Source organism: Protopterus annectens, chromosome 11.part0, assembly GCF_019279795.1.
Source record: "Protopterus annectens isolate FY-2018-M chromosome 11.part0, PAN1.0, whole genome shotgun sequence".
Taxonomy (NCBI): Eukaryota; Metazoa; Chordata; order Ceratodontiformes; family Protopteridae; genus Protopterus; species Protopterus annectens.
The window spans coordinates 47,223,779-47,249,882 of record NC_056745.1 but is presented as its reverse complement, the minus strand read 5'-3'; the positions used below and the strand labels follow the sequence as shown (position 1 = coordinate 47,249,882).

Here is a 26,104-nt window from a genome sequence, read left to right as displayed (position 1 = left end):
CATCATCCATATCTGAATCACTGCCGGAACAAATCACATCATCCATACATGGCAGCACTATCAATACATGTCACTGTGAACATGAGGTACACGACATGTATGCTCAAATCAGCACAGTGCAACACTACAGTCATGTCACAGTACTATGGTCAACACTACTACGGTATCCTAGCATGTGATGCTGCAGTGCTGCATTGTATGACATGATTCCAAAACGTGCATGTATGCATACAATGATTCCATTTTGCTCCTGGAGTGCACCTGATTGAGTGACCATGGCTACTTCAGGCACTGGAGAATGCATGATTTTAGCTTGGCATACCAGGGAGAGTGGAATTTTCCTATTCTCCCTGGACAGAAACTTCAGGGAGTGCCTGCTGGACCATTATAACACCCCACTAGGTAAAGCAGATACCTGGCATGAGCTGGCTGAAATGCTGAGTAATGCCACTGGCATCAGCAATTCAGGAGAGCAGTGACGCACAGATACAGTGACCTTAAGTGCTGCCACCCTGACCTGCTTCACAAATTCAGGAAAGAAAGCCAAAAATGTACTGCAAGGATTTTTAATACCTCTGTAATTTACTATCTTAGCTGTTGTATAGGAATACTTCTTAGTTTTCTGAGAAGCAGCGGCTGAACATGGCTATCCACTGCTAAAGGGAGAAGCACCACTCCTTGCAACTAGGTGTGTATGACATCTGGCTGTATTTTTTTGGTGGTGTGCACTTCCAGTTGTATTAGTAACCAACAACTACAGCAACAGAGTTTAGCACTTTATTGAGGTGCACATAATTACTAGCAGATTCTGTGCAAAACAAATTGTCCTTTGCCCAGAAAATGCACATAACACAAAAACGTAAGTAGGAAAAAATATAAATAAATTAAATAGTTTTTGCCATCCTCACTGGCAGTAGTTACTACAAGGTGCGACACATACCACTACACTGTCTCTAATGATGATTCTCTCTATTGTATCAGTAGGTATACTGGTATCCTAATGCAAAATAATTTACTTCCTTCTGTTCTGCCCTAGTGCAAAACCATGCTGTGCTTTTTCTCCAGGTATATAAGCAGACACACGTAACTCATCAGGATAACACACAATGTGCAGTTATAGAAACAGATGTCATACTGTCCTTCAGCTTCATAGGTTCATGAGTGATTACTAGGCTAATGGCACGAGAGTCTTTACAAGCCTAGCCAATAACACACAGGAAATGATAATATTGTATCTTAATTCAACAGATACGGGATGGGGTAGTATCAGGGTAGTGGGTCCTTGGGTGCTGGAGCCCCGAGTCATTTTGCAGACAGCCTCTGTCCATAAGGGACATGGGTAGTACCCTGGGAGTGAATTTATGGTTCTCCATCATTCTAGCTGTGCTGTACATCTTCCAAATACCAGTCATTTCTACATTTGCTAGTTGAAAAACATCATACTCTACTGCTGAGCACAGAATACAGTATATCACAGTGAAAATAATTATATAGGATGCTTCCTCATGGTATTCAGTATCTGAAGTCCACAATATGAAGTATACATCACAATATAATGATACCAAAGATACTTCTACCTCAAATCTGGCAGACAAAAAATACATATTTCACAAGACCAGCATCAAAAGTGGAATGCAGTTAAACATACTAATGGATTTATATCAATCACAGAGAATGCTAGACGTTTAGAAATATAAAACATTAAAAACTTAATTTTAATGCTCACACTTCATTAATTCTTGGAGAAATACAGTTGCATAGCAAGAACGGTCAAGGTCAAAAGACAAAGAAAGTGACACGTTAGATGAAACTGCTTTAAAGGTTTCATCAATACGCTGCTCGTTAATACTATCATTCATACATGATTCAGGGTCCTCTATAAAATGGTAAGTAAGGTTTTGCGGATAAGCAACAATCTGTCGATAACACCCAGGTATATTCAGCTGTAGTTCTGGAATTCGAAATGAGCATGCCGACAGCCCACTCTTGGTGAGAGTTTCTTCGTACCACTGTCCCACTTTATTACATGGATAAGAAATAGATTTGCCAGGCATGGGAAGAACAACCTTGAGGGAAAATAAGGAAAAAAATAACAATGTTTGCATAAACATTTAAAAATCAATAGCTCAAGAGCAACTTTTAAGATAAATAAGACCCTATAACTCCAAACTCACACAATTATACACAAGTAACGTCCAAAGAAGTCACTATATTATGTTCCAACAGTTCAGAGATCTGAGTAAACTTAACTCATAACCTACTCACTAACCCTGATCACTGCTAAATACATCAGTAACTGCAAAACAAATTCAGCATTAATGCATATAATTTGAAAAAAAAGAAAACTATTCCCAAAGCAAACAGCAGCAAATGTGAATAAATAAAGAACATTTACAAAGTATTTCCTTCTAAAGCTGAAACAAGCTAAAAATTGCAGCCAGAATAACAGAGGTGCAACACAGGGAGCAACAGTTAAATTGGCTATCAAAAATCCGTAACCTTTAAAGGTAAGTCAGTAGGCAAAGAAAATAAAAAAAATGGACAGATTGACAACTGCAGTGTGAGGGAAGAGAAATAGTGAAAACAGGATTCTTCATGAATAATTCTCAGTATGTACAAAAAAGGGGCAGAACAAATGCAACCAGTGGCATTCTGAATGGGAGGTGGCAAAACTACTACTCTGACCAGTGAGTTCTGAGAAGAGGTGGATACTACTACTTTAACCAATGGGCTCTCATAGAAGTAAAATCAGAAGTGGAAATAGTGAACAAGCTCTGATGGACAGTTTACAGTACTAATAAAAAAGAAGTTATGTACTCACCATAACGTTCCATCTGAGTAGGTAAACTTAATTTGTCAGCAACCTGTGGGTTCCAGATCCGAGCCGGCAGTATACCAAGCAAAAAGATCCGAGCTCCAAGCTCCTCCCCCTTACCCATACTGCAGTGCAACCTCCATCCAATCCTCAGATCCCGTTTGCCACCTGCACATAATAACAAAAACTAACAACCTGAGACACCTGACTCAAGGACAAAGTAAAGCTCATAAGTCTAAACCTCGAGCTCAGCTAAATAACCATCAAGGTCAGGGGGAAGGAGGGAGGGACGGTTGCTGACAAATGAAGTTTACCTACTCAGATGGAATGTTATGGTGAGTACATAACTTCTTTATCTGAAGTAGTTAACTTTATTTGATCAGCAAGCTGTGGGACAGAGTCCCCAGCTACCCGAATCTTGGGAGGCCCTTAAGGAAGGATATTCCGGAGCACTGCAGAGCCAAAGGCAGCCCTTCATCTAGACACAAATCCAGTTTATAATGAGAGATAAAGGTGTGAGAGGACGCCCAGGTAGCCGCTGAACAAATGTCATCCAGGGAAACTCTAGACCAGAATGCAGCAGACATTGCCATAGGACGCATAGCGTGAGCATGAACTCCTATTGGTTCTGGTAAACCAGACTCTCTGTATGCTTGTAAGATACAACTTGAAATCCACCTGGCGAGAGTCACCTTTGAAACTGGTTTCCCTAGAAAAGGCTTAGCAAAGGAGACAAAAAGTTGATCAGATTTATGAAAGACACCGTCCTGTGCAAATAAAAACATAACTGTCTGTGAACATCCAGCAAATGAGGTTTATATTCTCCTTTGTTCTGAAAATTAGGGAAAAAGACAGGCAAATTAATGAACCGATTAATGTTTGACTCAGAAACAACTTTAGGGAGAAAGGAGGGATTAGTCCTGAGAGATACCCTATCCTTATGAAACACAAGGTATGGAGGTTTGATACAGAGAGCCTGAAGCTCCAACACTCTCCTGGCTAAAGTAATGGCTACCAAAAAAGAAGTCTTCCATGATAAGAACTTCAGATCAACGGAAGCTGCGGGTTCAAAGGGAGGTGCAATTAACACCTGAAGAACTAAGGTCAGATCCCATGGCGGGGATGAATTCCTCTCCCACCCTCTCCCATGCTATTAACTAAGCTAAACCTATAAATACAGGCTAGGACTTCAGGCACCATTTTTAAATCCCCTTGCCATAATTAACAACCCCCTTGTCCTCTGGGCGGTGTGCGGTCCCATTTAAGCCTTGTGCTTGAGATACAGGCTGTCCCCCTATCAGCAATCTACCAAGGTAAAGAAATCCAAACAGAACAGGAGGGAATACCCAACCGGAAAGCCCTATGTGAACTACCTAGTCTCTCCTCGCTCAGCCTCACAGTCATTTAAGCCTTGTGCTTGAGATGCAGGCTGCCCCCCTATCAGCAATCTAGCAAGGTAAAGAAATCCAAACAGAACAGGAGGGAATACCCAACTGGAAAGCCCTACGTGAACTACCTAGTCTCTCCTCGCTCAGCCTCACAGTCATTTAAGCCTTGTGCTTGAGATACAGGCTGTCCCCCTATCAGCAATCTAGCAAGGTAAAGAAATCCAAACAGAACAGGAGGGAATACCCAACAGGAAAGCCCTACGTGAATTACCTAGTCTCTCCTCACTCAGCCTCACAGTGTAGGTGACAACCTACAGTTATTTTAGGTATTTAACTAAAAATTATGAGTGCTTTAAAGTAGGACTAATTGTAAGGGCCAGCACACCCGCGGACCTACCCCTTAGGCCATCTATTAATATCTTACGTAATTCCTATATATATGTGTAGTGAGGGATGAGGGGAGGGGGTGGGTGTGTGTGATAGTGTGCGGTGCGGTCGAGTGGGAGGGTTAGGGGTGGGGGTGTGAGGTTAGAGTTAGGGTTAGGTGCAGGTAGGGGTGTGGTCTAGGAGGTGTCAGGGGGGGGAGTTAGGGGTGTGTATAAGTGAGTTAGGGGAGGTAGGGAGGAGGGGGAGAGTGTCTTAGTGAATCGAGGGGTAGGGGAGGGGTAGTGTCGGAGCTTGGGGTGAGTTAGTGTGGGTAGAGGTAGGAGTGTGCAGCGTGAGTTCGGACCTGGTTAGGTGGATATGTCCTGTAGTGTCGGTTTACCTCCTATACTAATGAATGTAATGTAATTCCTATATATATATATATATATATATATATATATATATATATATATATATATATATATATATACCACTAGAGGGCAGCTGAACTCAAGGCATATAAAGCTGTTTCTTACTGCCAGCCAAACTCCTCTAGCTCTGCGGATTAGCCTCTCTCAGTTACCCCTGTTAGTACTCTTACTTCAAGTAATTAACCCCACCCCATGAATAATTTTAAAATGAATTACTCTTGTTAGTCTTAAATATAAATAGACCAGACAGCTTATTCTACTATCACTTACTACTCCTGTTATAGTACTCCTTAATTAACTCTCTAAACAACCTTACTTTTCCTGCTATAGAACTCTTTAATATTACCTTTTCCCCTACACATCTATACTAAAAGCTCACCCTCTTATGTCTTATGATAAGTAAATACAGAAAGTGCCTCTTACCTACTCAAAGCTTGTAGAACACAGTCTCACTGTATAACTGATTGCCTCTCAGCCTCTTGTACCTACTACGTAATCCTTTTATGCTTTTTTGACTATCTCTTCCTGCTAATTGTTTACACCCTTCCTCTAAGTAGCCTGCCCCCCCCCCTACTTTGTCCCAGTACTTTTCTGTCCCGCCCATCCCTCTCCCTCCCTATTAACTAAGCTAAACCTATAAATACAAGTTAGGACTTCAGGCGCAACTTGTAAATCCCCTTGCCATAATTAACAACACCTTGTCCTCTGGGCGATGTGTGTTTTCTTAGGTTCATAGGTTCATAGGTTCATACTAGGCTATCTGCCCGAGGGCATTTATTTAGTATGGGGAACTATACCCATTATTTTGCTGTGCCTCTGTCGAGCAGTGACACTGAGGTAATCATCTCCCATCCATTGGTCAAGATTTCTCTTGAACAAGGCCAGCGAGGTGCTCTGCCTCACATGTACCGGGATTTTGTTCCACAGCATAGGGAGTCTTTGGGTGATGAATCTATCCCTCCAGCACGTCATATTAATAGCCGTGTCGAGGTTTAAGTCTCCCGCCCTTGTGGCTCTGATGGATCTAGATTTTTGAGGTGAAGCATATTCATCAAATCTGGGTTTGACATGGCCTTGTATGTTAGGCAAAGGTCACCTCTGAGCAATAGCGACTGAATAGAGCTGGAGTTCTTTCAGTCGGGCAGCATAGGACAGATTTTTGAGACCCTTTATCCTTTTGGTGAGGAACTTTGTGGCCTCTCCAGCTGCTGCAAGTGTCGGGTCAGATACATTCCGAATGGGGCATTGTACTCAATCATTGGTCTGATGAGTGATGAGTAAAGGAGACTATGACCTCCTTGATCTAGATGAGAATCCCTTCATGATAAGGTGGGCAATGTAGAAGGTCTTCCTAACTACTTTAGCTACATGGGTGTCGAATGACAGACTACTATCAACCTGGGTCCCCAGGTCCCTGATAACTTCTTCTGTGCTCAGTGGATTGCCACCTATTTGGTAGCTAGGGTAACCTTGTTTTTCCTGAAGGGTATGACTATGCATTTTTGGCATTTAACGGCTCTGGCACCAGTTATCCATTTCTGTGAGACCCTTCTGAAGGATATCTGTGTCAGATGTGTTTTCTACTATGGCCCAGTTTGCAGTCATCTGCAAACTTTGTCAGCCATAACCCTCCTGTGTTTGCTTGTACGTAGATGCCAAACAAGAGTGGGCCCAGGACAGAGCCCTGTGGGACACCACTTGTGACAGGCTTTGAGTCTGACATGGCGCCAGCAACTCTGACCCTGTGGGTTCTGTCACTCAGCCAGTTTGCAACCCATCTTGTGATGTATGGGTTAACATTTAAGCTGATGAGTTTTTCAATGATACCCAGTGGGGTATTGTATCAGCCAGATCGAGGTAGGCTGTATGGACTGCCTTTCCCTCATCAATGGCTTTGGTGACTGTTTAAAAGTCAACCAAGTTTAAAAGGCATGATCTGCCTTTGACAAAGCCAAACTGGGTTGGATCCAAAGTCTGCAAATTCCTATGTCTTTATTTATGAGGTCCATTATGATCCTCTCCATGGCTTTGCAGATAAGGCTTGTCAAGCTAATGGGCAGGGTCTGTGGAGGCACAGTGGGACCACAGTTGCAGTATCCAGAGGTAAGACTTTGATTAAACAGCTGTCCTAGCTGTGGGTTTAATTCCTCATTGAGTTCGTGGAGCACACAGCCGGGGACACCATCAGGTCCCATGGATGCTGTGTTTTTGCTTTGGAGAGCAGTTCTCACTTGGGCTGGAGATGTTTGGGGGCTGCACTTCGTTTGGTATAGATATCTCCTTTTGGGGGGGGGGGAGAAGTTTGCACTGAACCTGTCAGCCAGTATGTTGGCAATGTCTGTAGGATCAGTAATCTTCACATCATTTTGAACTAGTTCTGAGCATATCTGGGAGTTTCCTCCTAGGTTTCTAACATAGCTAAAGAAGGCCTTATGATTGTCTTTTGAGTCTTTAGCTATTTTGCTTTGGATGATTTTATGAGAGCTCTTAGTTTTTTACTTATAGTGATCAAGGGTGTTTGATATGTAATAATCGCTATAAATGAACAACTTTGAAAGTGTTTCTGATAGCCACATAGGCTCTATGTAATTTAAACTGTGATAACTTTGTTAAGCTATGCTGCCGATGTTGAGTGTATTTCCCGCATGGTGTACAATCTGCTTTGAGGGTATCCTCTGTATTTTCTGAATTATCAGAGCTAATATACATTACTGAGAGCTTTGAGTAGATTTGTCCGATTATTTAATTGTAGATTACAGACCATAGCGTTCCTCGCTGTGACCTAAACTAGTCGCACTCCTATCTTGTGCTCCGATATAAGGATATCATTATAATTACAGTAATTAAGTTATAGAGGGGTTTTCTCCTCTGCAGCTACTCTACTTGCTATCCAGAGGTTTTTATTGCTTACAGCCTACTTTTATTGTGCTCAGGCTCAGAGCGCTGTATTCGTTCACCTAATTTAACCTTCGGTTATTTTTTACTAGGCATGTAAATGTGTTTTTTTTTCCCTATCTGGGCTAGTATTAATTAATTTATTTATTTCAGTTTGATGACCGGGGAGGTCCACTGGGCTCAGGAGCCCATTTTCAGTGGAGGCCCGGGGAGAAAAGCTCCACATTACATAATAATATAAAAGATAAAACAAAAGAAAATACAAAAGATAAAATTAAAATTAAAGTTCAAAGATACAGATATATAAAGATGCAACAGTCAGCCTAAGTGATAAGAATACTGGTAGATTGTGATACAGAGACATTAAGAGGTATAGTATTTACATAAACATATGAGTCGTATATTGACATACGAGTCATATATTGACATGGTTGGTTAAAAAGGATACATAGAGTCTGAGTCTTGTTATGGCAGAGTGGTAGAACAAGCATACATGTTAGGGAGGGGAATAAAGGGAAAGCAAACTATTTACAATACTTACATATATACACAAGACAACAGTAGACAGAAAGTAAATCCAGGAACAAAGTTGATGGTAGTGTGTGCGGAGTAAAAGTCTAGGTGGGGAAAGTGCAGTTGCACTTCCTCCTAGAGAACAAGTAGGAACGGAGTAGAGTTTTGAAGTTGTCAGAATTTTCTGTCATTCGTACAGAAGGAGAGAGAGAGTTCCACTTTTTGGCTAAGGAAAAAGATAGGAGGCACTGCCCGGCAGGTCGCTTTGGTTTGTGGACAGTGAGTAGGTTTAGGTGAGCAGATATAAGTGGCCTGTTAGGGGTGTATGGTTGTAGGATGTTGGATAGTGCAGGACATTTAGAGGGGTTAAATAATAGCCTGTGGGCAGTGGTAAGTTGGAGGTAGTCTAGAAGGCTGGGAAGTTCTAGCCAGTTTAGTGAGTGGAGAGCAGAGCAATGGTGGGAGGAGTGTTTGGCTTTGATGGCGATTTTTGAAATTTTATTATAACAACTTTCCATTTTTGAGGAGATGGAGGCAGATAAGTTACTTAATAGAGGGGCACCATACATTAGTGAGGGAAGAAGATAGGTAGTGGTGAGGGTTTGTGTAGAAGAAGGAGAGAGATAGTGGATGTTTCTATATAACAGGCCTAGTTTTTGATGTGTTTTCTTGATGTTGAGTTGAATATGTGTGTCAAATTTTAGGTTTTCATCTATAGTGACCCCAAGGAGTTTGGCATAGGGAACAATTTCTATGGTTGAGTTGTTGTGGCTTCTAATTTGGAAGGACTGTTTGTCAAAAGGGAAGGATTTTGAGGGGGGGGGAAGAGTAGTATTTTAGATTTGTTAGCATTTAGAGATAGGTGGTTTTGGAGCATCCAGTTCTCAGTGGTGGAGAAGGCAGTTTGGGTGTATGCTAGAAGTTCAGGGAGGTTGTGGCACAGCAGATTAAAGTGGAGTCATTGGCGTATTGTACGATTTTGGTGTTTGGGATGGCAGAGTGGAAGTCGTTGATAAAGTTATTGAAAAGCAAGGTGCCAACAATGGAACCTTGAGGAACTCCAGTGGGGGTAGGAAGGAAGTTAGAGGTGCCTTTCCTCCATTTTACATCTTGAGATCTAGTGGAAAGGTAACTTGAGAACCAGGATTTGACCTGCTTGCTGCAATTGCTCCCACAATTTAAATTGGTAGTTGTGTTCTGAAAAGCGCTTCCTGGTCTATGTGATGTGAAACACACTTGGGGACATTACTGCTGTTTTAGCACATGTATCATCTTAATTTGATTGTCTGATGTAAAATGTACTTGATTAAATTATTGCTGTGCTAGCCTGTACAAATTACCAATCTATAAACCACTATATGCTTTTTCTGAAGTGAAGGCTAACTATTCTATCTAATTGTTTTGGAAAAGGTTTTAACTTAATTTCTGGGCTGTATGTGCTTGTAGTCCACAGAAAATGTTCTACTGAATATAACATTATTTTATGTATACAAAGATTGTACAAACTGTAAACCTGTTGGGTTCATTTTTTTACCTTTAACTAATCCTTTATAGGAATTAGGAATTACTTGAATATGACTATAGTAGGTAAATGTTTCTTCTTTTCCCCTATGAGCCACACAATTAGATGTTTTAGGAGTCTATATGCTGCCTACCTGCATTTAAATTGTACTGTGTCTTACACTCCACTCAACTACTGACTTGCACTCCTTCCTCACCATTTCACCTCACACTTCTGTATAGACTTTAACCTAGTTTCCATCTTATAACTTCTTTCTGTCTTTTTTTCAGCATTTAAGCCTTGTGCTTGAGATACAGGCTGTCCCCCTATCAGCAATCTAGCAAGGTAAAGAAATCCAAACAGAACAGGAGGGAATACTCAAGAGGAAAGCCTTACATGAACTACCTAGTCTCGCCTCGCTCAGCCTTACGGTGTAGGTGACAGCCTACAGTTATTTTAGGTATTTAACTAAAAATTGTGAGTGCTTTAAAGTAGTATTAATTGTAAGGGCCAGCACACCCGCGGACCTACCACTTAGGCCATCTACTAATATCTTACTTTTTCCTCCTTTACCTCCTATACTAGTGAATTTAATGCAATTCCTATATATACCACTAGAGGGCAGCTGAACTCAAGGCATATAAAACTGTTTCTTACTGCCAGCCAAACTCCTCTAGCTCTGCGGACTAGCCTCTCTCAATTACCCCTGTTAGTACTCTTACTTGAAGTAATTAACCCCACCCCATGAATAATTTTAAAACGAATTACCTTTGTTAGTCTTAAATATAAATAAACCAGACAGCTTATTCTACTATCACTTACTACTCCTGTTATAGTACTCCTTAATTAACTCTCTAAACAGCCTTACTTTTCCTGCTATAGAACTCTTTAATATTACCTTTTCCCCTACACATCTATACTAAAAGCTCACTCTCATGTCTTATGATAAGTAAATACAGAAAGTGCCTCTTACCTACTCAAAGCTTGTAGAACACAGTCTCACTGTATAACTGATTGCCTCTCAGCCTCTCTCAGCTGTGACCCGCTCCGTTCACCCTGCGGGCTCACTCCGCTCCCCCACCCTACCCCCAATTTCCACCCGCCCCAATGGTCCTAAACTTATACTACTTTAACCACACCCTCTCCCCCATCCAACCAATCCCATTCACCATCCTTCTCACAAAATTAACCACACCCATACATTTTTCTATCAGTTACAATAACCCACTACTTATAGTAATTTACCATATCTCTTTTCTTTTAGCTAATAAGTATTAGTTCCTCTCTCTCAATGCTCTCCTTATCCAATACTACCTTTTTTCTTAATTTCAGACTTAACTCCTGAAACTTCTTATACATAATCTCAACAAGATGCCTTTAGTAGTAAAAACTAATATAACCAAATCAATACTCATAGCTTTAATTTCAATTGCCCTCACCTCTGCCTACCTCATTACCTCCTTTGAAAAACTGTACTATTACCATTTTAACTACTCTCTAAAACAAACAGCAATACATACTCCTATACTCCCCAATAGTCAGACTAATATCACTTCCATTCCCAGCTATCTACTACCTAAATACCATAGACCCTCTCACATTAAATACAATAAACCCACAGTAAAGAAATGAAAATATCAAACAAACTTTATAAATACTTCTGCAATAAAACTAAATAATCCCTCCTTAAAAGACGGTGACATCCACCCTAACCCTAGCCCTACCAATCCTGCTACCCTAATAACTAACCCTGGCCCTACAAATCCTGCTACCCTAATAACCCACCCTAAACTCCCTACCTCTTTCCTAATAGGACATCTGAATATCCGCAATATTAATAACAAAGTAGCCCATCTCCATGCCCTTCTAGATTTTCACTGCTTTGACATCTTCTGCCTGACAGAAACGTGGTTAAAACCAGAGACCAAAGACAATTAAATCATTCCCCAAGGATATAATATATTAAGACAAGACCGAATAAAAAGCAAGGGTGGGGGAGTAGCAGTTCTATTCAAGGATGGACTTCAAATCTCCTCTTTACCATACAACCCACCTCAGCATAGTAAGGCAGAAGTCCTTATCACCAGATTTCAAATCAACCAAAATAAATCTTTATATATCATCTGTATCTACTACCGCCCGGTAATAATATCAATACTATAGAGGATATTCTAAGCTGGGTGCACTCAACTTACCCCCAAGAAACAATAACACTTGGTGAGTTTAATACTGACTGGAAAGTTGTCAAAGCTGATAATCCTACGTCCCATATCAACCTTCACAGCTTTAGTCAAACTATCACCTCCACAACTAGAATCAATAAACCAAACAAGAAAGAAAGCACCTTAGACTGGATACTTATAAATAAACAAAAACAAGCTTACAAGGTAGGAACTCTGCCAGACGATGTAAGCGATCATACTTTAACCTACATCCTAAAGCAAAAAAATGATATCTCTAACCCCCCCCCCCCCCCCACATATAGGATTGCACGTACCAACAAACACTTTAACCCAGTATTACTCCAAAATGAACTTAGTGCCTGTGACTGGAACCCTTTAAAAACTCTACCACTCGAAGAAGCTGTTAAATACCTGAACTCTAAATTCTTATCTATCCTTGATAAGCACGCACCCAAACGGTCCATTAGAATGAAGTTCAAACCAGCCCCTGGCTTTCTAAAGAAACCAGACAGAAAATTTTACTTAGGAACAAGCCTTGGGCTAAATGGAGAGCTAACAAAAATATCTCAGCTCAACAAATTTTTAGGCAGTTGATAAATAGTACAAAAAAGGCAATACTTACAGACAAAAAGAACTACTACTGTAAACTACAGCAAAATCACCAAAACAATCCCCAGAAGTTCTGGTCTAATATAAATAAACTCCTGTTCCCAGGCCACTCGCGTACACCTACCCCATTACAGGCCGAACCAAATACCCCAAACCAAATTGCCAATACCTTCTTCACCGAGACCATACAATCACTAGCCAGTCAACTAATCCCAGACAACACAAGCCTTCCCACCACCATACCTAACACTCTACCAACATTCCATCTGCAACCCATCTTAACCACTCTCATCTACAAATTCATCCAAAAACTTAAACCTTGTACTCCTTCGGCTGACCAGCTACCATCTGAATATCTGCAAAAAGCAGCCAAAGTAATTTCCTATCCCATATCCATCCTCATAAATAGAACCATTAAGGAAGGAATCATTCCAGACATCTGGAAAATCTCCTATATTATCCCTCTACATAAAGGGGGCAACTCAAATGATTACTCTAACTACCGGCCAATAGCTCTTTTATCACCCTTAGCAAAAATTATGGAAAAATGCATTCACCATCAACTATTAAACCATTTATCTCAACATAACATAATAGCAAACTGCCAGTGTGGCTTTAGGCCATCCCATAGCACCACAACTGCCCTATTATCCTTTACAGAAGCCATCAATAGAAATCACAATAAAAACAACCTCTCAAAAGCTTTTGACATGGTAAAACATGCCCTTCTTATCAACATTCTTGAATCCCTTTCCCTTGACTGTCTGGCAGTTAAATGGTTCAAGTCCTACCTTATCAATAGGCAACAGGCAGATCTCTGGGAAAATAATATATCATCCCTTCTGCCAGTCACCCTCGAAGTCCCTCAGGGCTCTATTCTAGGTCCATTTCTTTTCTGACTGTTTATCAATGATCTCCATTGTAGCTATTCCTCAAGCCACCTGCATTCAATATGCAGATGATTCTACACTAGTATGCTCAGCAAACTCCCCATCAGAACTACATTCTCTTACTCAGAATGTATTTAACACAGTTGAAACATGGTTCACAAAATGTTGCCTCCTTCTCACTGCTAAAAAAAACTAAGCTCCTTCTCTTTACACCCACCAATAAGTCCTCCCCCATAGATTTCTCTGTCATTTCCAATAATGGCACAATTATATTCCCCGACTCTACCATTAAATTGTCAGGAATTACTATTGACAATAAGCTTACATTTGACAGCCACATAAATAACACCATAAAAACCGTCAACAGAAAAATAGGCTCCTTATATAGAATTAAACCTTTCTTAACTCCAATAGCCAGAACCAAGATTGCACACTCCCATTTAATTTCAACTCTTCTGTACGCCTCACCCATATATACTAATATAAAGAAAAATAATCTTATCAAACTAACTAATTCCTATAACAACATCGCCAGATTTGCCACTGGCAATCCCTTTAGAACTCACCACTGTCTGAATCTAATGCAGCTAGACTGGCTTAAACTTCAAAACCATCTGAAAGTCTCCCAACTCACCATTGCCCACAAGATATTTTATCAACATTACAGCACTCCTATACTCTCCAATCTCATAACCCCCTACAAAAATCTAAATTCCCCTACGCTCTTCAGCAAACTTCTTGCTAGCATAAGCAAGTCTAACAACATGGCTGGAGATTCTCTGTTTTCCAACTCTTTGGGAAAAAACTGGAACCTACTGCCTAATGAACTAACTTTACTTTCTTCACTGCCTCTCTTTAAACAAAACCTCAAAAGACACCTCAAAACACACTGGTTATGCCCCTGCATCAACCCTGATTAACCTTCTGCTTCACTACCGATATTTCCTCCTCTAGAATAATAAAAAGAAGTTATGTACTCACCATAACATTCCATCTGAGTAGGTACTTCATTTGTCTGCAACCTGTGGGTATCGGATCCGATCTCGGATCCGAGCCGGCAGCTTTCCAAGCTACAAGATCTGAGCTCCTAGCTCCTCCCCCTACCCATAATCCCCTGCTATGTGCTATATTACCTCAGATCGAATTTTTTGCCTCTTACATAACTCCTACCTTCGATAGAGGATGCAACACCAGATAAACTGTCCAAAGGAAGAACAAGATCTCTTTGGTGATCAGGAATCCCGAAAGGTTCGGGGGATGGCAGAGGGGGTCGGTTGCAGACAAATGAAGTACCTACTCAGATGGAACGTTATGGTGAGTACATAACTTCTTTATCTGAAGTAGTTACTTCATTTGCTCTGCAACCTGTGGGACACAGTGCCAAGCTACCTAGGGAGAAACCCTGGGCGGCCTATGGAAGGATATTCTGAAGCACCGCAGAGCCAAAGGAAGCCCTACCTCTCTATACTATATCCAACTTATAATGAGAAATAAACGTATGTGAAGAGGACCAGGTAGCTGCAGAGCATATGTCATCTAAGGGGATCCTAGACCAGAAGGCTGCAGAGGTGGCCACAGCCCTCGTAGAGTGAGCGTGAATTCCCGTAGGAACCGGTTTGCCTGCAGATAAGTACCCGTGGACTATGCATTGACAAATCCAATTTGCTACAGTCGCTTTGGAAATGGCCTTACCCATGGCTGATTTAGCAAAAATCACGAACAACTGGTCCAATTTGCGAAAATCCTTAGTCCTGTGCAGGTAGAAACGCAGTTGTCTGTGCACATCCAATTTATGCAATGTGTATTCTCCTTTATTCTGAAAGTTTGGGAAGAACACAGGTAAGTTTATTGATTGATTGATATTTGACTCCGAAGCCACCTTAGGTAAGAACGACGGATTAGTCCTGAGGAACACTCTATCCTTATGAAAAATGAGATAAGGATGCTTCATACACAAGGTTTGAAGTTCTGATACCCTTTTGGCTGAAGTAATGGCAACCAAAAAGGCTGTTTTCCAGGGCAAGAACTTTAATGGAACCGAAGCCGCGGGTTCAAAGGGTGGGCCTGTCAAGGCTTGTAAGACTAAGGCCAAATCCCATGTAGGCACCACCACTTTCACCGGAGGCTTCAAGAGGAAAACGCCCCGTAAGAAGGTTTTACATAATTTTGTAGAAGCCAAAGATCCTAGTCCGTGTCCCACATGGAAATGGGAGATGGCTGCCAATTGCACCTTAACTGTTGAGGCACTTGCTCCTTGTCTGAATATCAGAGACAGGAAGTCTAGAATAGTAGGAATAGGAACTGTAAATGGATCCAGGCCTCTATCTTTGGCCCAGACAGAGAAGCGTTTCCATTTGCTGTAGTAAATCTTCCTAGTAGTCGGCTTATGTGCTGCGACTAGAATGGCCTTAACAGGAGATGAGATACCGGGAGTCCTAGCCATCAGTGGAACTGGAGCAACCAAGCCGCAAGCTTGAGGTTCACCAAGTTCGGGGTTTGTAATCCCGCCGGATGTGAAATCAGGTCTGGAATGGGATCCAGTATCCATGGCGGAGATACACTGCAAGACCGCAGGTATGGGAACCAGATTTGGCGAGACCAGAATGGGGCTATGAGGATAACTCTGCTCCCCAACCAATGGGCTTTCTGTATGAACTTGGTCATGAGCGGAAGGGGTGGATAGGCATACAGTAGACCGGACGGCCAAGCATGGACTAGAGCGTCTCTGGGATTCTCCCCTTCGGGGGGAAGTATTGCGAAGTACTCGCTGCATTTTGTGTTTAAGGGAGAAGCAAAAAGATCGCAGCAAGGCCAACCCCATTTGCGGAAGATCTGCTTCGCAACTGATGGATTGAGAGACCACTCGGAGTGAGAATCACTCTGCTCAGTTTGTCCACCAAAATGTTGGACCAACCCGGAATGTGCATTGCTACCAGAAAGCGGTTGGTGGATATCGCCCATTCCCACACTCTCATAGCCTCCCGGCAAAGTGGGTAGGACCTGGTTCCTCCTTGCTTGTTTATGTACCAGACCACTGACATGTTGTCTGTCTGGATTGCAATAGTCCCCAGAGGTAGAAGGTTGTGGAGAGCTTGCAATGCTAGAAGCACCACCCTCATCTCTAGGACATTGATATGCAAAGCGGTCTCCAGGGGAGTCCATGTGCCTTGGACGGTTCTGCCCGAACAATGCCCCCCCCACCCGAGGCGAGAAGCGTCCGTGGTCAGCGTGGCTTGGGGGGGGGACAACAAAAGGCCTCCCTTCCTTCAGCTCTGGGGCGTGGAGCCACCAAAGAAGGGAGTGCCTGCAAACTCTGCTTAGGGGAATCGGAGTATTCAACGGATGGAGTAGCAGGGACCACTGAACTTGAAGGGTCCACTGCAGAATCCTCATTCACAGACGCGCGTGAAGGGTGAGACTAATCGCTGCTGCCATAGATCCTAGTGCCCTCAGAACTAATTCCACCTTCGGGGCCGGGCTTTGAAGAAGAATTAGCACCTGACACGACAAGCTGTTTATCCTGTCCGCAGCTAGTATTGCTCGAGAAATGCGGGTATCTAACTTGGCCCCTATGAACTCCAGGACCTGTACGGGGCAAAGAGAGGATTTTTGGAGGTTTACAGAGATGCCTAAGCTCTGGGCAAGGGTCAGAGCATAATCTCTTGCCAGGCACAGCTGATGCCTGTTGGTGGCAGTAAGAAGCCAGTCGTCTAGGTACGGGAAGACCTGAATGCCCTGAAGTCTCAGGTGGGCTGCAACCACTGCCATGACCTTGGTGAACACCCTGGGGGATGAGGTGAGGCCGAATGGGAGAACCCTGAACTGGTAATGACTGGCTCCCAGCCGGAAGCGGAGAAACCTTCTGGATCGTCTGTCCATCAATATGTGGTAGTACGCATCCATGAGGTCTATCGAGCACATCCAGTCGTTCTGCCGCAGAAGGGGGAGAATAGATTGGAGGGTCACCATCCGAAACTTTTCTTTGGGAATGAACAGGTTCAAAGCGGAGAGGTCTAGAATGGGTCTGAGGTCCCCCGTCTTTTTTGGCACTAAAAAGAACCTGAAGTAATAACCCGATCCGGACTGGTCTGGGGGGACAGGCTGGATGGCTCTTTTTCCTAGCAACTTCAGGATTTCTGAAGCTGCTGCCTCCCTTCGATCGGGTGGAACATCGGGGAGGTGTCTGGTCGAGGGAGGGTGGTTTATGAAGGGGATGGTATAACTTCTGGATATGATGCGGAGCACCCATCGATCTGTCGTAATGGACTCCCAGTTTGACAGGTGCTCCAACAACCGCCCCCCGACTGCCTCCAGAGAGGGACAGCCGGGTAAGCCCTCAGGGCTGCTGCACAGGTCTATCTGGGAAGGGTTCCCTGGACCCAAAGTTACACGGTCCCCCTCTGCCTCTGGGCCGGCGTCCTCCTTGTCCTCCTCTGCCTCTAGAGGACGAGGGGTCCGAAGCCGGATGGGATTGCTGGGACTTACGGAACCACAGCTTCTTTTGTCCCCTCTGATTCCTAGAAAAGGATCGTTGGGGATTAGAGAAGCGGACCCCGATGGCAGACAGCGTCTTCCCATCCTTCTCACTTTGGACCAGCGTCTTGCAAATGGTCTTGCCGAAGAGCGAAGATCCGTCAAAGGGTGCATTCGCGAAGGACGCCTTGAAGGGATCTGCGAAGTCGCAAAGACGGAGCCAGGAGTGACGTCGCAAGACGACCCCGGCTCCGCTAGCCCTAGCGGCTCTCTCCGTGGCATGGGAGAGTAGATGCATGGACGTGTTAGAGATGGATTTTTAGAGTGGCCATACGAGTCGAGAAAACTTTTTTGTCCTCGACCGACATGGACTCCGGGGGGGCTGCAGCATATTCCTTAATTAAGTCTCGTTGCAGCCTAATGGTATGTGCCATGTAGTTAAGCGCCCTTACAGAAAAGGTCGCTGAACTAAACATCCGCTTCCCAATGCGGTCCAGTGCTGGAAATTCCTTATCTGGCGGGTGAACCGAAGAACTCTCCTGTGCGAGTTCTCTCTTGGTGGCAGCCGCCACCAGCATGGCATCCACTGGGGTTCCCTTGGCCCAAGACAATCCATCCACTGGAGGGCTAAGGATCTGGTCGCTTCGGGATAGGCTCCACGGTGTTGGGCTCCTTCCACGCCCTGGTAGTAATGAGGTCTACCAGGGGGTCAGCCGGGGGGGACACCCAGGAGGTAGAAGGGCCTGCCTCAAATGCATTCAGGAACACGGATTCATCTGCGGAAGGTTTTTGGGCAGACCACCCCCCTCTAATACGCAACATTTCCATGATGTCTCCGAAGGAGACATCCTCGGGGGGTGACCTTGGGGAACCTTCCCCTTCATCTAAGTCCGTGTCGGTGGTGACGGACTCGGGGGAGTCCAGGTGCCTCCTCTTGCACCGTTTTCGAGGGACCTCCTCGGTGGGACTGTCCAAAGAGGGCTCGTCAACGGGGTCCTGTTCCTCTAAGGGAACCAACTGGAGGGCTTGAGCAGGCTGTCCCGATGGTCGGATGATGGAGGATAGACCCACATGCAGCGGGGGTACGGGAGGATCCAACGCCCGGACCGGGGACCTGGAGGTCCTCGACAGTACCCTCTCCACAACCTCAAAAGCCGAAGGAGAGCTACTCTCGCCAGGCTCCGAGAGCAATCTCCTCGGCTCCGAGGTAGGGATCGGGGTCGGAGCCGATGCAGCCGGAGCCGAGAGAGAGGTGTGCTCCGAACCCAACGGAGCCGAAGACACACCAGCTCCCCCGGATCCGATGCTCAGCCCTCGGCCCCGAGAGCTCGGATCCGACAGACTCGAAGGCACAGTCGGCGTCGAAGCGACCGGAGCTATCGGCGCCGATGAATCCCCGGTTCCGAAAGGGCCCGGATCCGATAACTCCGAGACCCGAAAACAGGTCGGAGAAGGAGTAATCAGAGCAAATATGGGGGCCGCACTCCCCCCCAGAGGGGGGGAGGCAAGAGCATCCCCATCTGCATTTGGGTCTGGATGAATCGGTGCATCATCCAATCCATATCTGCTTCAGTGAGGCTTCTTGTTGATCTTGAAGAAGTCGTCGAGGTGGGCCAGGAGGGTCGCCTCGACGACCTCGAGGGAGAGTGATCCTCCTCCTCCAGCTCCGGAGAAAAACGGGGTGAACGGAGCCGAGAGGGGGAGGATCCGTAGCCCCTCGAGGGAGACCTAGTCAGCTTAGACGGCGGGGCTGAGGGTTGAGTCTCAGCCCGCCTTTTGTGGGACTTATGTCCCTTGTCTTTGTGTCTTTTCTCCACCGTAGTGGAGGTACCTGAATCCCCCGAACTCAAACCCAAAGAGGGAGGTTGAGTCCCAGGTTGAGTCGGGGGCCCAGAAGGCACGAGGGCTGTGAAGACAGCCTGTGCCTGAGAGGGGGAGGAAGAAGAAGCTGATTCCTGAGGCAACAAGCCCGCCAGGATCAGCTTGTTCTTCCTGTCCCTAATAGCTCAGGGATTGAAGGCCGCACATATTGTGCAGGCCGATGACAAATGGGCCGCCCCCAAGCATAAAACGCACTGAGTGTGGCCATCCGCCGGCGAAAGCTTATGGCCACACTCAGTACACTTTGAGAACACCGCCTTAGGCCCTTCAGCCATAACACCACTCACACCACAAAACACACCCAAACACTAAGAGGGGGGATGGTGAAAGGCGGGAACTAACAGAAACAAACTAGTTAGAAAAGGGAAACAAAGGTACCTAACTAACTAAACTTTAGCTAACTAACCCAGGAAAACTAAACACTCACACAAGAAAAGATTTTTTTTTTTTTTTTACAAGAAGAAAAAGGTTCAATCTCACCAAAAGCCAAGGAGCTCTTCAAAAGTAGCTGCTTCAGCCGCGGCAAAAAACGATCTGAGGTAATGTAGCACATAGCAGGGGATTATGGGTAGGGGGGAGGAGCTAGGAGCTCGGATCTTGTAGCTTGGAAAGCTGCCGGCTCGGATCCGAGATCGGATCCGATACCCACAGGTTGCAGAGCAAATGAAGTAACTACTTCAGATCTTTAATTCACACTCCTTGGAAGCAGGACTGTAACTGCTGAACACAATTCAACATACTGGTGTAATCTATCCTGTTTGATGCTCTGAAAGTCCACATGAATCATACTGTATAATAATTTATCCTGTACGTATTGTCACCGTTACTATTGTAAATACCTACTTTATTTTATTATTACTTCCTGCATTTTTAGTATTCTTTTTACTTCCTGTATTTTTAGCATTCTTTTTTATTGAAATCCTTTCATTTACTATGTAATAATATTAATTTTTCATTTTTAATTTCAATTTTTGTTACTACTGGAGCTTTTCTCCCTGGGCCTCTACTGAAAATGGAAATATATCCAGTTGGACTAGCCCGGTTAACAAATGTAAAATAAAATAAATAAAATAAAATACATTTCTAACAGGGGGTCTCAAAAGAAAAGTGCCTTTTAGAAAGGTCTTGCAAATTCTGGCAGCAGCGAGAGAACCAAAGTTGTTCCCAATATGAAAATGGGAAATGGCAGCCAGCTGGACCTTCACAGTAGATGAGCTGGCCCCTTGCTGAAAAATATGAGACAAGAATTCCAGTACCGCTGAAATAGGAGCGGTGAAAGGATCCAAGTTCTTTCATGAAGCCCAAATTGAAAAACGTTTCCATTTGCTACTGTAAATCTTCCTGGTACAGGGTTTATGTGCCGCCACCAGGATAGACTTGACTCGGGAAGAGATACTGGGAGTCCTGGCAACTAGGGGAACTGGATCAGCCAAGCTGAGAGCTTGAGACTGTCCAGGTTCGAAGGAGCCATTCCTGAGGGATGAGAAATCAGATCTGGAATGGGATCCAAGATCCAGAGTGGAGCTATGAAATGAGACCGCAGGCAGGGGAAACAGACTTGACGAGGCCAGAATGGGTCTATGAGGATAATTTTGCTCCCCAACAGGCGAGCTTTCTGCAGAAATTTTGTCATAAGCGGAAGTGGAGGATACGCATAAAGAAGACCGGGCGGCCAAGCATGGACTAGAGCATCGCTGGGGACTTCTACCAAAGGAGGAATTAGAGCGAACTCGCTGCACTTCGCGTTGGAAGGCAATGCGAAGAGATCGCAGCAAGGCTGACCCCACTTGAGGAAGATCTGTTCCGCTACACAAGGATTCAGAGACCACTCGTAAGGAGAGAGGATAGTTCTGCTCAATTTGTCCGCCAGTATGTTGGACCGACCCAGAATGTGCGTTGCTAAAAGGAAGCAGTTGGAGATCGCCCATTCCCAAACTCTCATGGCTTCTCGGCAAAGGGGGTAAGACCTGGTCCCCCCCTGTTTGTTGATATACCAGACCACTGACATATTGTCCAACTGGATAGCAATAGTCCCCGGAGGAAGAGAGGCATGAAGGGCCTGCAATGCTAAAAGGACCGCCCTTATCTCCAGGACATTTATATGCAGTACGGTCTCTGTCTGAGTCCACGTGCCTTGGACAGTCCTACCCGCACAATGCCCCCCCCACCCTAGGTGGGAGGCGTCCGTGGTCACTGTGGCCTGGGGTTGTGACATAACAAAAGGTCGTCCTTCCCGAAGGGCTCGGGATTGAAGCCACCACATGAGGGAGATCCTGCAAACCATGCTGAGGGGAATTGGGAAGTCTAGAGGGTGGTGTAGAATAGACCACTGGACTTGCAACATCCACTGTAGAACCCTCATGTGCAGACGAGCATAAAGAATCAGATTGTTCGCTGCCGCCATGGACCCCAAAGCTCTCAGGACTAATTCTGCTGGGGGAGCAGGGGACATGCAGAGTCATGCTGTGAAGTCTGTCTGATGTTAAGAAGGCCCTGGCCTGGAGGGTATCTATCCTGGCCCCTATGAAGTCTAACACTTGAACAGGATGGAGGAAAGACTTCTTGACATTTATGGTTATCCCCAACCGGGGTGACATCTGGAGGAAGACATCCCTGGCTAGAGAAAGTAGATGCGTGGTGGGGGCGGTGAGGAGCCAGTCGTCTAGGTACGGGAAGACCTGTATGCCCTGGAGCCTCAAGTGGGCCGCTACAACTGCCATGACCTTGGTGAACACCCTGGGGGCTGTGGTTTCTGAAGAAGTTTGCTTATTCCAGCAAATGAAAAGCGCTTCAATATAGTTTTTTACCAGCCTCAGTTGGTCTCGTGCTATTGACTCGTTACAGTGTCTACATTTATCACACAGGGGTTTATGTTCAGGCTGGTGAGCTTGTCTATAATACCAGAATGGGGAATGGTGTTGAAGGCATTTGCGAAGTCTAGGTAGGCTGTGTGTACCACCTTTCCCTTGTCTACAGCCTTGGTAACTGTCTCAAAGAAGTCCACCAGGTTTAGGAGCCATGATCTGCCCTTAAAGCCAAACTGGGTAGAGTACAGTGTTTGGAGGTTCCCAAAGTCTCTGTTAATGAGTTCCATGATGATGCACTCCATAGCCTTGCAGACCAAGCTAGTCAGGCTTATAGGGCGATAGTTCCCGGGGTCTGTTGTGGCTCCACCTTTGTGGAGCGGAATAACCGTTGCTGTGCGCCACTCTATGTAACCTGTGGAGAGGCTGAGCCTGAACAGTGTGTTTAAGTGAGGGGTTAGTTCGTCTTTGAGCTTGTGTAGGACACAGCCTGGGACACCATATGGTCCCATTGATGCTGTGTTTTTGGCTTTGGAGAGGGCTGTTTTAACCGGAGTGCCTGTGATTTCAGGGGCTCTATATTCTTCTGGTATGGTTATGAGCCCTTTTGAGGGTGAGAGGAGGGTGACGTTTGCGCTGAACCTGTCTGCCAGGATGTTGGCATTATTGGTTGGTTAAGTGTATTTTGTACCATTCTGCACTAACTCCGAGCAGATCTGAGCATTGCCACTTAGATTCTTGACATAGCTAAAGAATGCCTTGTGGTTATCTTTGGAGTCCTTGGCAATTTTTCTTTCGATACTCGCCTTGGATGATTTTATGAGGGATCGTAGTTTCTTGCTGATATTGATCAGGGATGTCTTCCCTTCTTGGGATTTTGCTCTTTTCTGTACTAGTTTCCTCCTTCTATTGCATAGCTTGTTTATGGCAGGAGTCCACCAGACTGGTTTCCTTTTCTTGGAGGAGTGAGTCTTGGTTTTGCTTGGGATAGCATGACCCATGCTTTCTTGTAGGTGCCCGTAGAGTGCATTAGTAAAGGCTTTTGCAGCTTGAACAACGTTATCCTTTAGCATGGGGGCTTTGAAACTTTCCACCTCGGTCTTAAGTAACGTGAAGTTTGCTTTTGAAAAGTTTTTCACTGTGGTTTCTTTGTCCGGGGGTGGGGGCGGAATGTGGATATCCAAAGTGATTAATTTATGGTCAGATCTAACCAGCAAGGGGTTGACCTCTGGTGTGGAGCACCGGTTGCCTATGTTGGTGATGACCAGGTCCAATATGTTGTCACCTCTGGTGGGAGTGTTGACTAGTTGATCCAGGGCATTTGAGTTTATAAATTCTACTAAATGTTGGGCAAGGGAGATAGTACTTGAGTAGTTCTCCCAGTTAATGTTTGGGTAACTGAAATCACCCAATATTTGGGTGTTTGGTAGGACCTTTATATTTCCCAGTGTTTCCAGAAATGCGGAATGGGGGTCCCTGGGACATGGTGGTTGATCTGTAACAAGCTGCAATTTGAATTGCAGTTTTGCCATTGTTAGTTGCACATGGATGATCTCTGAAGCATCGTGCTGTGCCACTAACCTGGAGGTGTGGGTATCCTTGATGAATATGGATACGCCCCCCACCTTTTGTATTTCAGTCCAGGTTCTGTGGCCGAAATGCATGGTATGAGTTGTAGCCTGGTAGTGCTGGGGTGCTCTCTGGAGCCTTAAACCAGGTTTCTGTTACTGCACATATATCGATTTTCTCCATACTGAGGAGTGCCTCGAGTGAGTGCATTTTGAGGTTTAGACTTCTGGTACTGAGTAGCATTACCCTAATTTTTTTTGTTATTAGTACATTTGTTTACCAAATATGTCCTCCTCAGACCATACTAGGATACACTACAAAAGTGCACAAGGGCACTGACAAAAGACTACAGTACTTTCCCTTAAATGAGCAAAGAGATCTTACTTTAAAAGATAAAATGAAATAAAATAATATATACTATTTTTTAAAAGACAGTGTAGTAGTTAGCAGTGTTGCCTCATAGCACTTGTCATTTCCTGGACAGGGTAACTTCTCTGCAGAGACTACATGCCTTTTCTAATTCTGCATAGATTTTCATATCCTACAAACATGCCAAGCCTCTTAACTGCCTAAAGAGGTGTGTGTGTGTGTGTGTGTGTGTCTGTGTGTGTGTGTGTGTGTGTGTGTGTGTGTGTGGTGTGTGGTGTGTGTGTGTGTGTGTGTGTGTGTGTGTGTGTGTGTGTGTGTGTGTGTGTGTGTGTGTGTGTGTGTGTGTGTGTCTGTGTGTGTGTGTGTGTACATGTTGCAGTGACCAGGCATCTCATTAAAGCTTGGTTCCCTGTCATACACCATTGTACCATTATAGGTTCTGGATACCTCTCAACCCTGAAAAGAATAAAACAGTTATCAGAGAATGATTAATAAAACATATCATGTCAAAAATGCCAAACTTGTTAATAACACACACAGGTTATAAATACCGCAGTACAACAAAAGCACCTACAGGCAAATAGTCCCTCTCAAAAAATTTGAGAAGTTGTGTTCTCACACATCAGTGTTAAGCTACTCTGTCGGTACCAGACTAAACCTCAAAACCAGTTTATCAGCCACACAGGAGACGGTACAAACTGATATAAGAAAAAGGTTCTGTCCAGGATGCACTGTAGTACAAACTGACATAAGGAAAAGGTTCTGTCCAGGATGTACTGTAGTACAAACTGGCATAAGGAAAAGGTTCTGTCCAGGATGTACTGTAGTACAGACTGATGTAGGGAAAATGTTCTGTCCAGGATGCACCGTGGAAAGTTGAATGGAGCAGTGGTGCAGCGGTAGCATTGTTGCCTCACAGCAAAATGTTCTCCGGTTCGATTCTCGGCTGGAGTGCCTTCTGTGCGGAGTTTGCATATCCTCCCTGCGTTCGTGTGGGTACTCCAGTTTCCAACCACATTATAAAGACATGCAACTAGAGCATTTCTCCCCGGGCCTCCGCTGAAAATTGGCTTCTTTCCAAGTCGGACTTTCCCGGTAAACAAATGTCAAATAAATAAATAAAATAAAATAAAAATAAGTAGTTCTAAAGGAAGCTCTTACTCGTAAAATACAAATTAAAGTTACAGAGCTTGATAAACATAAGCAGTACTAACCAGACAGCACAGCAGTCCACATGTCTACCCTGGGTACATTCTTCAATGAAAGCACTGCAAAAAAACGACATTTTGCCTCCTAGTGTCTGCCTGTAAACTGGCTTCCTTTCTTTAACAAAACAAATGAAACAGCCAGATGGTTATTTGCATACCTCTCTCACTATCCAGAAGTATGACTAGAGTGTTCCTGGTGTGTACTGACT

The 26,104-nt window shown here is 44.4% G+C and overlaps 1 protein-coding gene across 1 annotated transcript in view; it reads right to left on the bottom strand.

The window, feature by feature from the left end:
• Positions 1 to 1,692: 1,692 nt before the first annotated feature.
• The window catches only part of PUS7L (pseudouridine synthase 7 like), a 364,500-nt gene continuing 340,088 nt past the window's right edge, over positions 1,693 to 26,104 (bottom strand). Inside the window, exon 9 of the mRNA XM_044087411.1 lies at positions 1,693 to 2,066. Coding sequence (XP_043943346.1) covers positions 1,716 to 2,066 — 351 coding nt within the window. The 3' untranslated portion in view covers positions 1,693 to 1,715. The remainder of the gene's footprint in view (positions 2,067 to 26,104) is intronic.